The 16,586-nt window shown below is 40.2% G+C and overlaps 2 protein-coding genes across 4 annotated transcripts; both read right to left on the bottom strand.

Moving 5' to 3' along the window:
* Positions 1-439: 439 nt before the first annotated feature.
* LOC135585186 (NADH dehydrogenase [ubiquinone] flavoprotein 1, mitochondrial-like) lies at positions 440-15,319 on the bottom strand. Of its 2 annotated transcripts, none has more exons than XM_065184345.1 (2): positions 15,143-15,319; positions 440-2,163 (listed from the first exon to the last, which is right to left on the bottom strand). In XM_065184345.1, exons 1-2 carry the CDS (start codon positions 15,164-15,166, stop codon positions 700-702), a joined length of 1,488 nt encoding a protein of 495 aa, XP_065040417.1. In that variant the 5' UTR covers positions 15,167-15,319; the 3' UTR covers positions 440-699. The 2 variants fall into 2 exon arrangements, with proteins under 2 accessions (XP_065040417.1, XP_065040414.1); XM_065184342.1 differs by having other exon boundaries at positions 15,110-15,319.
* An 83-nt stretch (positions 15,320-15,402) lies between these two features.
* On the bottom strand, positions 15,403-16,559 carry LOC103994768 (glutathione S-transferase U18-like). Of its 2 annotated transcripts, XR_010513637.1 has the most exons (3): positions 16,047-16,559; positions 15,689-15,960; positions 15,403-15,636 (listed from the first exon to the last, which is right to left on the bottom strand). XR_010513637.1 is itself a non-coding variant. In XM_018828411.2 (2 exons), the coding sequence occupies exons 1-2, from the start codon at positions 16,557-16,559 to the stop codon at positions 15,775-15,777; spliced, it is 699 nt and encodes a 232-aa protein (XP_018683956.2). In that variant the 3' UTR covers positions 15,403-15,774. The 2 variants fall into 2 exon arrangements, 1 of the variants encoding a protein (XP_018683956.2); XM_018828411.2 differs by having other exon boundaries at positions 15,403-15,960.
* Positions 16,560-16,586: the final 27 nt, after the last annotated feature.

Here is a 16,586-nt window from a genome sequence, read left to right on the forward strand (position 1 = left end):
AGAACATTGGAGCTAATTAAGTTTGATTTAGTTGTGTTCTAAGACAATTTAATAATTTCATGTTAGAATTTTCTTTAGAGTGGCTCGAAATTAATCTAATCGAATGTGGATCACGTTTAGATCAACTACAGGTTGGATCTTAAAACATTTAGTTCAATCATACGTTGGATTCCTGTGGGTAATGTAGGCTAACAGCAAACTAACAAAGAATGACCAAATGAAACAATGGTGGATCCAGCAGTGATATCAACAAACTGAAGCAGCTCAGGAGTAATGTATGCTTGGCAGTATATACCAGAGAAGGCAAATGGTATATGGTAGGTTACACTAATGTTACTCATGAACAACATTCGAATTCAAAAATGCATGACCGTAAAATCCTATAGGCCACAAATTATGGATTAATTAGGTTTGATGAGATTCCCAGTGCCAATTCAAGGACACGCAACAAATGAGTTCTTAGCTTTGAAGTCTAAAGGATGCAATCCCAAAATTTACAATCTGAGAGGTTCAACAAGAGAGCTACAACAGACCTGCTCTTTCCATGCCATCAGAAACTAGTTTAAGAGCACAAGCTCAAGAACAGCATATAAGGTGTCTTTACATATGACCTCTAAAAGAAGTTCATTATTTTCATAGATAAGATAATAAGCTGCAATAAATGGAAGAAAGATGTTCGGCATGGTCAGGCCAGAGGACTCAAGCAGCTGCAGCCTCCAAGAGCTGTTTCTGCGCTCTCTCCCTGATCCTCTTTTCTAGTTCTGGCCTAAAATGCCTGATAAGACCCTGCACTGGCCATGCAGCGGCATCACCAAGAGCACATATGGTGTGCCCTTCAATCTGCTTCGTGACTTCCTGTAGCATATCAATCTCCTCCAGCATAGCATTCCCCACCTTCAATCTCTCCATAATCATCCATAGCCATCCAGTACCCTCTCTGCAGGGAGTGCACTGGCCACAACTCTCATGCTTGTAGAAGTAAGATAGTCTTGCTATCGCATCCACGACATCAGTGGATTTGTCCATCACAATCACAGCCGCGGTGCCCAATCCAGATTGAACAGCTTTGAGAGCATCATAATCCATTAAGACATCATCACATATGTGCTTGGGAAGGAGAGGAACCGAGGAACCTCCTGGGATGACTGCCAACAAGTTATCCCAACCTCCTCTAACACCACCACAGTGCCTCTCTAACAATTCCTTCAATGGGATGCTCATCTCCTCTTCCACGGTGCAAGGTTTGTTGACATGACCGGATATGCAGAATAGTTTTGTGCCGGAGTTATTTTTTCGGCCAAAGCTTGCGAACCATTCTGGTCCTCGCCGCAAAATTGTGGGAGATACAGCCACAGTCTCCACATTTGTTACAGTTGTCGGACAGCCATATAGTCCAGCATTAGCTGGGAAAGGAGGCTTCAGCCTTGGTTTTCCTTGCTTTCCTTCAAGACTCTCCAGTAATGCTGTCTCTTCACCACAGATGTATGCTCCAGCACCAAAGTGTATATGTACATCAAAATCATAACCTGATCCACAAGCATTCTTCCCCAAAAGTCCAGCTTGATAAGCTTCCTTTCTAGCCTTTTCAAGAGTTAATCGTTCATTTACATACTCCCCTCTTATGTAAATGTAAGCAGCTGTTGCCCTCATACCAACTCCAGCAATCAGGCACCCTTCAAGCAGTTTATGAGGATCATGGCGCATTATTTCTCTGTCTTTACATGTACCAGGTTCACTCTCATCAGCATTGACAACAAGATAAGAAGGGCGGCCATCGGATACCTTGGGCATGAAAGACCACTTAAGACCAGATGGAAAACCAGCACCTCCACGGCCGCGTAGACCAGATTTCTTGATTTCATTAACAATCCAGTCACTACCCTTAAGTACCAAGTCCTTGGTTCTATACCAGTCACCCCGTTTCATCGCACCTTTCAGAAGAGGATCGTGCAAGCCATACAAATTGGTGAAGATGCGATCTTCATCCTTTAGACCACCAAAATGGGTCTTTTCCGGAGGTGGGGGTGGTGGTGGAGGCTGAGGAGTACTTCCAGTTGTTGCAGCCTGGGTGCTGAGTGATCTACAAGCAGAATTTAACCTCCAGGTTTTAAAATGATGAAGCAGTTCAGCCTTGTATCGCGAAGAAAAGTTCTTGAGAGGTGCCTAAGAGAAGCACATAACATACACAACTAAGACAATTAAATAATGGCATGCTTAAGAAAATATACAACAAGAGAGCATTGATGCACCACAATGTATTGCATTTACTTATTTAAGAAGGATGTCAAGAAACTTTCTGAAATTGAACAAATGTAATTAAAGAAGTATGTAGAACATCTCCCAGTCACATACATCTTTTCCTACTAAACCTTGTCAAGCAGAAAACAAGAAATTAAGCACATACTATCATTGTTTACAGTATTATAAAAGACCAAAAAGTGCAAAACTTAAAATCCCAATTATCTATGTTCGACAAAATAAACTCCTCTCCATATTTCTATCTTCAGAATCATGTCCTTCAAAAGTCATTAAGGACCATCAAGTGTTCTCTAACAATCCTAGTCTTTTATAGGCTCTCCTTGTTGCACTTTGATCTGAAAACTTCCTACTGTTTTCTAGTGAACAAAATATACAGCAAAGGATCACCTGGAATGGATTTTGTAATTATAGTTTCTACAAAGCTCGTCTTCACTTAATAAAAAAATTGCTAACATGATGATTGGAATCTATATCCTATTTAGACAAGCATTTTTCCACCACCAACCAATCAACTATTTTTCTTTTTTTCTTTTTTATTCCTCAGTCCCCTAGAAATCTAAACTGTCATATTTATGGTTCCCACTCAAAACCTTATCTCTGCTTTTAAAACTCTGCAGGGTAATCTTGTTATGGACATTTAGGAAGAATAGCTTGTCTCTTTCACCAACCTGTCCTGTGATTGGAAAAGGGTGTTGAGGGATCCAAAACAGGACCAACAGAAAGGTTCAACTACTTCCATTCACAAAGTAGGAAGAAGGTATTGTTGAATCTCGGATTTTGATGATAAAATCAATTGATGGGTTATTTGATCTAATCCAAATTGTTGAGTTAAGTGTGCAGGATTAACTACGATAACCAGAAAACATAAAGCAAGGATACCGGAGTCGAGCTCGATGGACGTTTAAGAGACCGAAGAATCATCGGAGATGCTGCCGGAACCGTCCGAGAAGAAATCGGGAACGTGTCGGAAGTTCGCCGAAGAAATCGTCGGAGGCTCGCGGAGATCACCAAGAAGGCTCGGCTACTCGTTAAAGTCATCACAAAGATTGGGAGCTTGCAGGGAGTCCGTCGGAAGAAGTTCGTCGGAAAGCTCGCCGGAACAAGACTCGACGTTCGCGGTTAAAAAACTTGCTTAGGATGTTTTTTTTTATGTAGTTCACCGGTAATTAGGATTAGGATTAAGAGATAATCCTATATCCTGGTTAGGGGCCAACTGGGCCCAAAGTCAAATTTGGTTTGGGCGAAAAATAAGCCAAACCAATGAATCGGAAAGCCAGGCGGTGGCACCGCCCAGCACCCGAGTGCTGGGCGGTGACACCTCCTTGGCTGGGCGGTTGCACCGTCCAGCACCCGAGCGCTGGGCGGTGGCACCGCCTGGCTGGGCGGTGGAACCGCCAGCACCGGGAACCCTAAGAGAATTCAAATTTTGGAGCCCAAAATTTGAATCCTCTTGAGGCCTATAAATACCCCTCAAATCTCAGCTGAGGTTACAACTTTTGGAGAAGCATTTTGATTGAGAGAAAAGTCTTAGAAAGTCTTAGCAAGTCTTGTTTTCAATTTGCTAGAGAGTTCTCCTCCTTTTTTTTGAAAATTTGTAAGAGGTTGAGCTGCTTGTAAAAGGTTGTAAGAGGGGTGTTTACCCTTCCATTTCAAGAGACTTGCTAGTGGAAGGTGGGAGCCTCATCGAAGAGGGGCCTCGCAAGTGGAGTAGGTCATTTGACCGAACCACTCTAAAAATCGGCGTAATCTCTGGTTTGCTTTTTATTATTGTCATTTACATTACTGCAAATCTTCTTACTGCTTTAGTTTGTATTACTCTTGCTGCGCAACTTTAAGAATACGCCTTCAATTTAAATTTCTCAAGTTTCGTTCTTAACGTACGAAAGATTTTGATTAAAATCGAAGTTTTAATCCGCTGCACTAATTCACCCCCCCCTCTTAGTGCCGCTCCGATCCTAACAAGTGGTATCAGAGCAAGGTTATCTCTCATATTTGGTTTAATACCCAAGAGAGATGGCTTACTCCGGCATGCAAGAGGGCCATTCTATTGCACGACCACCTTTGTTTAATGGGTCCGATTACACATATTGGAAGACTCGCATGAGAATCTTCCTCATTTCTATGGACTTTGAGCTTTGGTCTATTGTCGAGAATGGATTTCAAAAATCTTCTCTTCCGATGAGCGAATGGAATGAATCGGAGAAGAAGGTTTTTGCTTTAAATGCAAAGGCTATGAATGCCTTGTTTTGTGCACTAGACAAAAACGAATTTAATCGTGTTTCAATGTGTGATTCGGCTTTTGATATTTGGAGAACTCTTGAGGTCACTCATGAAGGCACTAGCCGAGTGAAAGAGTCCAAAATCAACATCCTTGTGCACTCTTACGAACTTTTCCGAATGAAACCAAGTGAGTCCATCGGAGACATGTACACCCGGTTTACGGATGTCATCAATGGACTCAAAGCTCTTGGTAAAGATTTTACTAACTTTGAACTAGTAACTAAAATCTTAAGATCCCTCCCTAAAAGTTGGGATCCAAAAGTTACGGCCATTCAAGAGGCCAAAGACCTTAAAGCATTCCCTCTTGAAGAACTCATTGGGTCTCTAATGACCTACGAAATGACATGTCAAGCTCATGACGAGCTCGAGAACCCCCTTCCAAAGAACAGGAAGGATATGGCACTCAAATCACAAGAAGACCACTTGAAAGGAACATCAAGTGATGAGGACAGTGACAATGACATTGCACTTTTGACTCAAAAATTTAAAAAATATTTAAGAAAGAACAGATTTAAAAATAATACAAAAAATAAATTTGAACAAAAGAAGGACCAAGTGATTTGCTATGAATGCAAAAAACCGGGACACTACAAGAACGATTGTCCTCAAGCCAAAAAGAGGACATCAAAGAAGAAGGCGTTCAAGGCAACGTGGGATGATTCAAGCGCATCCGAAGAAGAGGAGTCCAACACCGAGCAAGTTGCTCATTACGCGCTAATGGCGTTAGGAGAAGAGGTATGTGATTTATTTAATGATGATTTATCTTTTGAAGAACTATCTATCGCTTTTCATGAATTATTTGATGAATGTAGAACTGTTAGCAAGAAGTTAAGTATCTTAAAGAAAGAGCATGCTTTGCTACAAGATAAGTTTGATAGTCTTCAAACTCCTCCATGCTCTAAGTGTGAGCACTTAGAAGCAATAAAAAATGAAAATTTGCTTCTTAAGGAAACCTTAAACAAGTTTAAGGTTGGTAGCAAAGGATTAGATATGATCCTTGCACACAAGGGTCACATCGCAAATAGAAATGGAATTGGATTTGTAAAAGGATTACATCAAAATCCTACCACTTTCATAAAAGGACCTACATTACATGTTTCCTCTTATATGAAATGCAACTTTTGTTGCAAATCCGGACATATTGCCTACAAATGCCCATTTAGGAAGATTAGTTCACAAAAATTAATATGGGTTCCTAAAGGAACTATAAAGAATTCAATCATAAATAACAAAGTTAGTGGGTCAATTTTTGAGGCACCCAAAATCAAATGGGTACCTAAAAATCATCCTCTTTTGTAGACAAACCCACAAGCTAGGAGCAAGAGATGGTATCTCGATAGTGGATGCTCAAGACATATGACTGGAGATCCATCTCATTTCTCTATGCTCACTAGCAAAGAAGAAGGGTACGTTACCTTCGGAGACAACAACAAGGGCAAAATCATTGGCAAGGGAACTATTGGTAACAAATTTAATTTTTCCATTGATGATGTCTTACTAGTTGATGGATTGAAACATAATCTCTTGAGTATTAGTCAACTATGCGATAAAGGTTACATCGTTAGATTTGAATCAAATATGTGCATTATTGAAAAACCAAATCATAACATGACTATGATTGCTTTAAAACAAAATAATGTCTATACCATCAATCTTGATGAACTAAGTAATGAAATGTGCTTCTCCGTCGTAAATGATGATGCTTGGCTTTGGCATAGGAGATTAGGCCATGCAAGCATGAAAACAATATCTAAGATCTCATCTCAAGAATTAGTACGAGGAATTCCAAATTTAAAGTTTATTAAGGACAAAGTATGCGATGCATGTCAACTAGGCAAACAAATAAAAACAAGCTTCAAACCAAAAAATCAAATTAGCACTACTAGACCATTACAATTGATCCATTTGGACTTATTTGGACCAATTGATACAACAAGTCTAGGTGGAAGCAAATATGCTTTTGTGATTGTGGATGACTACTCTAGATACACTTGGACCTATTTCTTAGCTCACAAAAGTGATTGCTTCAAGTGTTTCTCTAAATTTTGTAAACTCACTCAAAACGAAAAAGGCCTCATGATTTCATCAATTCGGAGTGATCACGGTGGTGAATTCCAAAACCGTGACTTTCAAAATTTTTGCGAAAGTAATGGGTACAATCACAACTTCTCAACTCCAAGAAATCCTCAACAAAATGGAGTAGTTGAAAGGAAAAATAGAAACCTACAAGAAATGGCAAGAACTATGTTGAATGAACAAAGTTTACCTAAGTACTTTTGGGCCGAAGCCGTAAATACGGCTTGCTACATCATGAATAGAGTCCTAATAAGACCATCCTTATCCAAAACTCCCTATGAATTATGGAATAACAAAAAACCAAACATCTCCTATTTTAAAGTTTTTGGTTGTAAATGCTTTATTTTAAATGAAAGGGATGCTTTAGGAAAATTTGATGCTAAATCCGATGAAGGCATCTTTCTTGGTTACTCTTCCGTTTCTAAAGCTTTTCGGGTTTTTAATAAAAGAACTTTAGTAATTGAAGAGTCTATTCATGTAGTTTTTAATGAAATTTCCGATTTAAAGAAAAATGATTTTGATGATGATCTTGGCTTTGATAATTTGAATTTAAATGAACCCTCTCCTCAAAATAGCCATTTGAATGCATCTTCTTCCGAAATTTCTTTACCAAAAGAATGGAAGTATGTAGATGCTCATCCAAAAGAGCAAATTATAGGAGATACATCAAAAGGGGTTCAAACTCGTTCTTCTTTAAAAAATTTCTGTGCTAACGCCGCTTTCCTTTCTCAAATTGAACCTAAATGCATTGACGAAGCCTTAAAAGATGATTTTTGGATCATTGCAATGCAAGAAGAATTGAACCAATTTGAGAGGAATGAGGTATGGAAGCTTGTTCCTAGACCAAGTGACCACTTAGTCATAGGTACTAAGTGGGTCTTTAGAAACAAGCAAGACGAAAATGGTATCGTGGTTAGAAACAAGGCTAGATTAGTGGCCAAAGGTTTCAACCAAGAAGAAGGTATCGATTACGAAGAAACCTTCGCTCCCGTGGCTCGATTAGAAGCCATAAGGATGCTCCTTGCCTATGCTAGTAGTAATAATTTTAAACTATTTCAAATGGATGTTAAAAGTGCTTTCTTGAATGGTTTTATTTCCGAAGAAGTATTTGTCGAACAACCTCCCGGATTTGAAAATTCTCTTCTTCCTAATCATGTATTCAAATTGACTAAAGCTCTCTATGGCTTAAAACAAGCTCCTAGAGCTTGGTATGAAAGGCTTAGTTCCTTTCTTATTTTAAATAATTTTACCAAAGGCAAGGTTGATACTACATTGTTTATTAAACATTTTGAAAATAATTTTCTTATTGTACAAATTTATGTTGACGATATTGTGTTTGGCTCTTCGGATGAATCACTATGTGAATCATTTGCCAAATGTATGAGTCTTGAATTTGAAATGAGTTTAATGGGTGAATTAACTTTCTTTTTGGGATTACAAATCAAACAACTTAGTGATGGTATATTTCTTAACCAATCCAAATATACATTAGAATTGTTAAAACGATTTAACATGGATAATTCAAAAGCAATAAACACCCCTATGAGTACTGCGACTAAGTTAGATATGGATGAAAATGGTGAAAGTTTCGATCAAAAAACATATAGGGGAATGATAGGTAGTCTACTCTACCTCACTGCGACTAGACCGGATATTATGTTTAGTGTAGGACTTTGCGCTAGGTTTCAATCTAATCCTAAATTATCTCATCTTAAGAGTGTTAAAAGAATATTTAGGTATCTTAAAGGAACTTCAAATTTAGGATTGTGGTATCCAAAATCTGAAAATTTTGATTTAATAGCCTATGCGGATGTCGATTTTGGCGGATGCAGAATAGATAGAAAAAGTACATCCGGAACATGCCAATTTTTAGGACATGCACTTGTTTCTTGGACTTCCAAGAAACAAAATTCAGTTGCACTATCTACGGCAGAAGCCGAATACATAGCTGCAAGTGCATGTTGTGCACAAGTCATTTGGATGAAAAATACATTAGAAGACTATGGAATTCACTTTAAAAATATTCCCATAAAATGTGATAATACTAGTGCCATATGTCTTACTAAAAATCCAATTCAGCATTCTAGAACTAAGCACATCGACGTTAGGCATCATTTCATACGCGATCATGTCCTTAACAATAATGTTGTTCTAGAATTCATTGACACAAAGCATCAATTAGCAGATATATTCACAAAAGCTCTGAACGAAGATCAATTTGAATTCATTAGAAGGGAATTAGGCATGTTAAATTGTCCCTAAAATGAGCTTCACGAAAAATGACTCGTTCTTTTCCTTTCTTTTATGGATTTGATTTCTTCTTCAATTCAAAATGATCCATTAAAGTATAACTTATTATCTTGAGGGAAGCAAACAAAAAAAGGGAGGGTGAGGAAGAAAATTTTTCCACCACGGGATGCCAGCGGTGGCACCGCCAGATTTGGCGGTTGCACCGCCTGAGCGCTCGGGCGCCAGGCGGTGACACCGCTCGGTTTGGCGGTGGCACCGACCGAGCGACCCTTATTAACCCAAGGGGTTAGGGCCGGCGGTGACACCGCCCCCAACCCGAAGAGAGAGCTCTCAAAACCCACTCCCATTTCCTCTAACCCTCATTCTAACTCTTAGACACATTGGAGAAGGATTCTTGGTGGTCCAAGCCTTCCATCTCTCAACATAATCTCCACGAGGTAATTCTTGAAATCCCTCCTTTCTTTTCTCTTTCTCTTGCTTATTTTTAACAATTGGTATCATCATCCTGTCTAGAAAATGGCTCCAAAGAGATCAAAAGGAATAAGGATTCAAGGAGATTCATATAACCATGACCTTTTTAGATCAAAAGAGGTAGCCCTTAGCTTTCCAAAATTTGAAATACGATGTGTCCATAAGGGAAAATACATTGATTTGGATGAACTAGAAGACTTAGATCCAATTAAATGGTTTGCTCAACTAGAAGCTCTACCTCTACTACAAATAGATGAACCAATCTATCCACGGTTAGTGAGATTGTTCTATACCAACCTATATGAAGACAATGATAGCCTAAGCACTTACATTCTAGGAACACCCATTAGAATTTTTGACAGCACCATTTGTGAGCTAATTGGCATAACTGAAAAAGATAGGGGATGCTATTTTAAAGGTAAATGGGACGTCAAAAAAATAGGAGCAACCTATTCCGAAGCCGTGAAAACAATTTTTGCAAATCCAAACCTTGACTTCCTACCCAAGAGCTGTGAACACTTAATGCCTTTCAACTCTAAAATTCTTCATCACATTATCACGAGCATCATATTCCCCAAACAATTTCATCTTGACGAAGTAAGTCAATTAGAGATAGGAACCATGTATTGGATTATGACCGGTCAGCATAATTGTTTCGGGTACTTGATTCGCCAACACATGCAGGAAATTATGACTAAGGATACTATATTGCCATATGGGAGGTTAATCACTAGAATTCTTCATGCCTATGACATTTGCATTCCACCCAATGAAGAATCTATTCAAAATGATCGATATAACATAATAAATAAAAACCTGCTAAAAAAACTAAGGTGCACTTTTAGCAATGGCATATGGGTTAGGCAGCCTAGAAGAACGGATCCAATTCCTACACAAATAGAACAACCCGAAACACCAATTCTTATGGGAAATGAATCTCCTCCTCCTAGTCCCTTTGGAGCAGCACCTTCAGCTCCTGTTTCCTCCTCTGAAGATATTATTATGGCGGAGCTATCTCAGATCAAATCACAGCAAGAACAAATTCAGAATCAACAAGTTGAAATTTTGAAGACACTACGACAGATGAATGAAAAAATAGATATCATGTATCAGCACTGTGGATTACCTCCTAAGGATTAAATTGATGTATCTTTTTATTCTGTCCTGTTTGCTGTTCAAAAACAAGTTCATGTTTGTCATCGATTGTACGATAACTGATCTTTCCTTTAGATAACTACTGTCTTAATCTGCATAGATGATGATGTCTTTTGGACAAACTATTTCTGGAAAATTTGAATGAAGAACTTTGATAAATGCTAAACCTTTTTCTATGATCATCAATTAGCTGGCTTGTCTCTTTTTGTTGATGACAAAGGGGGAGAAGTGATGACTTACACCAGAACGATAGCATGGCTAATATGAATTTGTGATATGAATGTCTTATATAACTTGCAAATCCCTGAAAATATCACAAGATTGATATCATGAAATTTATATTGAAAATCTTTATCTTCTATCGTGGCAAAACTCGTCCCGTATCATTTAACTTATGATTTTCATCAAAGTTTCGCATTTACATTATGCTTAATGAGAATAACGATAAGTTCTACGGTTAAAGCTTATAGGTTTATACTTGAATTCAATGATGAAATTCAAGTGTTTTATCTTCTCATAATATGGCATATAGATAGGGGGAGTTACGTTTAACTCCGTCATCAATTGATTGTCATCATCAAAAAGGGGGAGATTGTTGAATCTCGGATTTTGATGATAAAATCAATTGATGGGTTATTTGATCTAATCCAAATTGTTGAGTTAAGTGTGCAGGATTAACTACGATAACCAGAAAACATAAAGCAAGGATACCGGAGTCGAGCTCGATGGACGTTTAAGAGACCGAAGAATCATCGGAGATGCTGCCGGAACCGTCCGAGAAGAAATCGGGAACGTGTCGGAAGTTCGCCGAAGAAATCGTCGGAGGCTCGCGGAGATCACCAAGAAGGCTCGGCTACTCGTTAAAGTCATCACAAAGATTGGGAGCTTGCAGGGAGTCCGTCGGAAGAAGTTCGTCGGAAAGCTCGCCGGAACAAGACTCGACGTTCGCGGTTAAAAAACTTGCTTAGGATGTTTTTTTTTATGTAGTTCACCGGTAATTAGGATTAGGATTAAGAGATAATCCTATATCCTGGTTAGGGGCCAACTGGGCCCAAAGTCAAATTTGGTTTGGGCGAAAAATAAGCCAAACCAATGAATCGGAAAGCCAGGCGGTGGAACCGCCTGGCTGGGCGGTGGCACCGCCCAGCACCCGAGTGCTGGGCGGTGACACCTCCTTGGCTGGGCGGTTGCACCGTCCAGCACCCGAGCGCTGGGCGGTGGAACCGCCAGCACCGGGAACCCTAAGAGAATTCAAATTTTGGAGCCCAAAATTTGAATCCTCTTGAGGCCTATAAATACCCCTCAAATCTCAGCTGAGGTTACAACTTTTGGAGAAGCATTTTGATTGAGAGAAAAGTCTTAGAAAGTCTTAGCAAGTCTTGTTTTCAATTTGCTAGAGAGTTCTCCTCCTTCTTTTTTTTGAAAATTTGTAAGAGGTTGAGCTGCTTGTAAAAGGTTGTAAGAGGGGTGTTTACCCTTCCATTTCAAGAGACTTGCTAGTGGAAGGTGGGAGCCTCATCGAAGAGGGGCCTCGCAAGTGGAGTAGGTCATTTGACCGAACCACTCTAAAAATCGGCGTAATCTCTGGTTTGCTTTTTATTATTGTCATTTACATTACTGCAAATCTTCTTACTGCTTTAGTTTGTATTACTCTTGCTGCGCAACTTTAAGAATACGCCTTCAAGTTAAATTTCTCAAGTTTCGTTCTTAACGTACGAAAGATTTTGATTAAAATCGAAGTTTTAATCCGCTGCACTAATTCACCCCCCCCTCTTAGTGCCGCTCCGATCCTAACAGGTATCTTCTGCTTTTTATATCAGGAAGTACTCATAGGGTCATAGCCTAAGCGAGGCTGATTATTTATCTGGATCATGCACTTTAGACAGTGAGTAAGTGTAATTTCCAGCTTTTGAGTGGCATATACTAAATTTGAATATGTAAAGGGCAGAATGCCAAAAAGGTGAAGCTCACTGTAGCTTTTTCAGAGCTATAGAAGTATCATAGTTAATGTTGTAATAATCATGATTCTAAGTTTCACCCAGACCAATACATATCAGGCAGTACCTAACAACCTGCTGGCCTGTTAGGTTGGTGACACAGACCACAACACGTCTCTCAATATCGTGTATATTAAAATCTTAATAAGAGTTCAACAGCACATATGAGCATACCATATTTCAATGCGCTGACCCGTACCAGTCTGACCAAGGACCAGAATGGGTTCACTACTAGAAATGTCAAACCACACACAATGATTGTTTACATTGTTAATAATCGATAAGTAGTTTGTAGCATGACTGATTGAGACTAGCGTCAAGGTCCTGCTGCAGCATATGGTTTCCCTCAAGCGAGGTTGTTACAGTCAAGATCCTACCTAGTATGGAGATTCTAGGATCGAATCAAGAACTGTACACATATTGATCTCATCTCAAAATGGTACCCTACTGGTAATGAACCTTACTGGGTAGACAAGAATGGCACACCACCAACATCGATGTATATGGATGTTGGCTTGACCAAGCGTGTAGAATAAATAAATCATTTTTGTTGGTTTTTTATGGTTTTGAATAATAACAAAACCCACATGAAAGTAGTCTCACTAACATATCACATTTATGGTGTCATGATCAATATCATAAATATATATCATTTAGAACCTTAAAAGGTGATCATGGGCAGTATATCATATTAAACAAATACCAATTTAATAAATCAAGCGGACAATCACAACACATCTTAATCAAAATGATATATAATGATAGTCCAATGTTTCAAACACAATATATCAAGTATTCAGGCAATAAAACTCCACAGACTAATACCAGACCAAGTGGGGGGGGCAATAAAACTCCAGAGACTAAAACCAGACCAAGTGGTATGGGAGGGATAGGTGGTCTAGTGACAAATAACGAATATGTAACTTTATCCAATAACTTTTCCAATAGTGGTCTCATGTAATGCCTTGTTGGTAGACTAGATATTTATAAAATGGTGTGTTAGGATGAAGTTAAGAGTCCTCTAACAACAAACTAGATCTGGGAATGGTAGAGTCTGGACAAGGTACAGACTTGTACCAACATGTGATTATCAGTAAAGACTTGTACTAAATTTGTATCAAACTGTACCAAACCACATCGATTTGTAATGATCAGCATACCAAGATACACTTGAATACGAGGTGTACTACCATACAGGGCATTCTACACATTAATTTGTGCTGCTCGTATCATCCTGTATAGACCGATATGGTATCATGATATCAAGGATCATGAATGTTGAATGCTAAATGTGCAAAAAGTTTAATTATTTTCTTATTCAATACTTTATTGTCATTTTCTTTTTTTTCCTCTCAGAATAATCATATATAGCAAAATATCAGTTACTTTGAATATGACCAAATTTTATAGTTTTTCCAACTATCACATTGCAAGGATTTTAAACTTGTTCAAATGGCATTTGAACATTTATCTTGAATATCTTGTTTGCAAAATTCAACAAGTATTTTCATACTTTAGATCTGACTTGCTGCCAATTAATTATCAGGCTTCAACCAAGCTTTGCTAAAAGATTATCTTCTTTTTTAAAATTCAGTCGACCCCCACATACATTCCGCTAGCATAAGAAGGAAGTATCATCTATCAAATCCCCAATCCCCGCAAAGCACTTGCCAGTCCCAGCTGAGTTGATAAGTCCCTGTAGGTCCTCATCCTGACCATATATTTGATCTGGTATCATGCCTGAGACAACTCAGCATAACTTAATTTCAACTTCAGGCACTTACTGCCTTCACCTTGACAGGTAACAAACTTTGATAGCATCCGTACATGTACGAAAACCTAAACTCAGTCGCTTGGTCGATAAAAACTCTGAGACATAGGGAGGTAGTGGTGAAAACAACATTTTTTGGGTAATTCATTTTTAACTGCAACTTCTCTTTCCTTCATCACATCTTAACTTGAACATCAGAGGTGACCAGCTAGGATCATCCTTGACCCTCCTTTCCTTGTCTTGCTAGGTCATCACATCGAGATCCATTACAGATGGTGCATGTGTCCTGCAAAGAGATCTTGGTTGGCTCCTACAATCTAGCTTAGAGGATGACTAAATTTGACATCAGAAAAGGTTAGGTAATATGCATTTGCATTCTTTTCTTAATAATTAAAGTGCTACTCGACAAAAACCTTTCTGTAAGAGATAACAATTGAGATCACAATTGCATCCAAGGGAGGAACCAGGTTATTATCGCCGAAGAGGATACCACTGATGTTGGAAACGGGTCACACGAGGTTAATCACCATATGCGTTCCAACTGAACAAAAATTCTCACATATGGCGATTCATATACGATCATCCCAGCATCGGCTGTCCCAAAGAATGTCATGGAGGAAATAGGGGAACGATGATGAAAGGCACTTGCAGAAGAAAGGCATCAGATCAAATCTAAAACACCAAAATCCCAAAACAAAAATTACGCGTTGCTTCAATTGTATAAAAAAAACCCTAATTTTTCCCTCCAACGACACCCAAGAAACACTAATTCTAACCAAACTTCACAACCCTAGAACGGGACTAAAATTTTGAGAGCACAAGCAAAGCCATCGATTTTCGTCAAACGAACCATAGAGAACAGATGTAAGGAAGACCCACTCACAGAGCTTCTTCCGATTGCCGACATATTTGCGAAGAGGATGCAGCGTTACGGGTCAACCAACCACGGCATGAACAGCCGGAATGGGAGAGTGGGAACGGAGAAAGAGGGGTGCGGTGATGCGGCAGCCACGAAACGAGGGTTCGCTCCCCGCAGCCAACCCACTTCCATGGGCGGGCTTGGGGCAGGCCCGGTCTACCATCGATCACATGCACATCACGTGGCACAAAACCCGTACCATTCGCATGCGGACACTTTGTTGGGACCTAAATTATATTATAACATATCCAACACGCCAATCGAATCGCATCACACAAGCAAAAAACTGGACATCATCGAAAAAAATAGTATGAGATGTCATATCACCAATAAAACACGAACACGTATCACATCACAGTCTGTTGACCGATTCCCCACACGCAACATACATCATCACCATAGCATGCAACCACGAGCAGCCAAAAGGCTCCTTCAGTCTGCAGGTTGAGCCTTCCATGCTGCTTGAAGGAACTTGAGGAACTCCATCAACTCCTCCGTCTCCGGCGTCACCTGCTTTACAGCCTCGTGAGCGCAGAACCTCTCCGCCCATCCGGCGAGGAGAGGTGTCTTCTCTTCGTCTATAAGCTTGAGGGCGGTCAGCTTCTCGATCGCTTTGATCCAGCCGAGAGCGATGTCGTCCCCTCCGAAAGAAACCTTTTCCTTTGCTCGGACTCCCGAAGGCCTCCTCCAAAAAGCGTCAGCCCGGTGAGCGCTTGCTCGATCGCTTCGGCCTTGGCTTCCTCGGTCTGAGCCTTGCCGATTATAGTCACTGAAGGCCACCACTGCAACATGGTGTGAGTCATATTGGCATCAAGTGGAAGAGAAGACGACTGCGAAGGATCCCTAGTACTGTTGATGAACTGGTCACCAGAATCGATGATACGCTGTCGTCAATGTACACAACCCAGAAGCGGTGGAGAACGAGCTCGTAGTGGTCGGCCGGCAGGATGGCAGGGCCGGAAGCGGCCCAGACGGCGTCGATGTACTGCACGATGACCATCGACTCGCAGGCCGGCCTGCCGCGGTGGAGAAGGACGGGGATCTTCTTGGACACAGGATTCGATCTCAGAAGCAGCTCGCTCTTCTTCCCCAACTCATCCTGCAGCAACTCAGACTCCACTCCCTTGAGGCCCAGCGCTATCCCCACCTCACCACGCACGGGATCGCCCACCCCGCGATGAGCTTCACTTCCGCCATCTCTTCTCCGCTCCAAGCTGTTGCCTCTTCTCCTCTTCGAACTCTGCTGTGACACAGCAAAGTCTGACTTCGTATTTAATAGTGGGAAGTGAGACACAGGAACAAGACAATGATCGAAATATATGGATCGGATGGCGGCGTTAATGGTGGCTGTCAAACCAGTTGGCTGCCTCGCCATTGGCATTCGGAAGATCGGTAGTTGTGTGCTGAC

Source organism: Musa acuminata, chromosome BXJ1-1 (genome assembly GCF_036884655.1).
Source record: "Musa acuminata AAA Group cultivar baxijiao chromosome BXJ1-1, Cavendish_Baxijiao_AAA, whole genome shotgun sequence".
In the NCBI taxonomy this organism is placed as follows: Eukaryota; Viridiplantae; Streptophyta; class Magnoliopsida; order Zingiberales; family Musaceae; genus Musa; species Musa acuminata.

Coding starts and splice junctions, on each gene's coding strand:
- LOC103994768 (XM_018828411.2), bottom strand. CDS start 16,559: ATGCCAATGGCGAGGCAGCCAACTGGTTTGACAGCCACCATTAACGCC. Junction 15,961..16,046: donor ACAGCGTATCATCGATTCTG/GTGACCAGTTCA, acceptor ACCATGTTGCAG/TGGTGGCCTTCAGTGACTAT.
- LOC135585186 (XM_065184342.1), bottom strand. CDS start 15,166: ATGTCGGCAATCGGAAGAAGCTCTGTGAGTGGGTCTTCCTTACATCTG. Junction 2,164..15,109: donor CCTTACATCTGTTCTCTATG/GTTCGTTTGACG, acceptor TGCTTCTCTTAG/GCACCTCTCAAGAACTTTTC.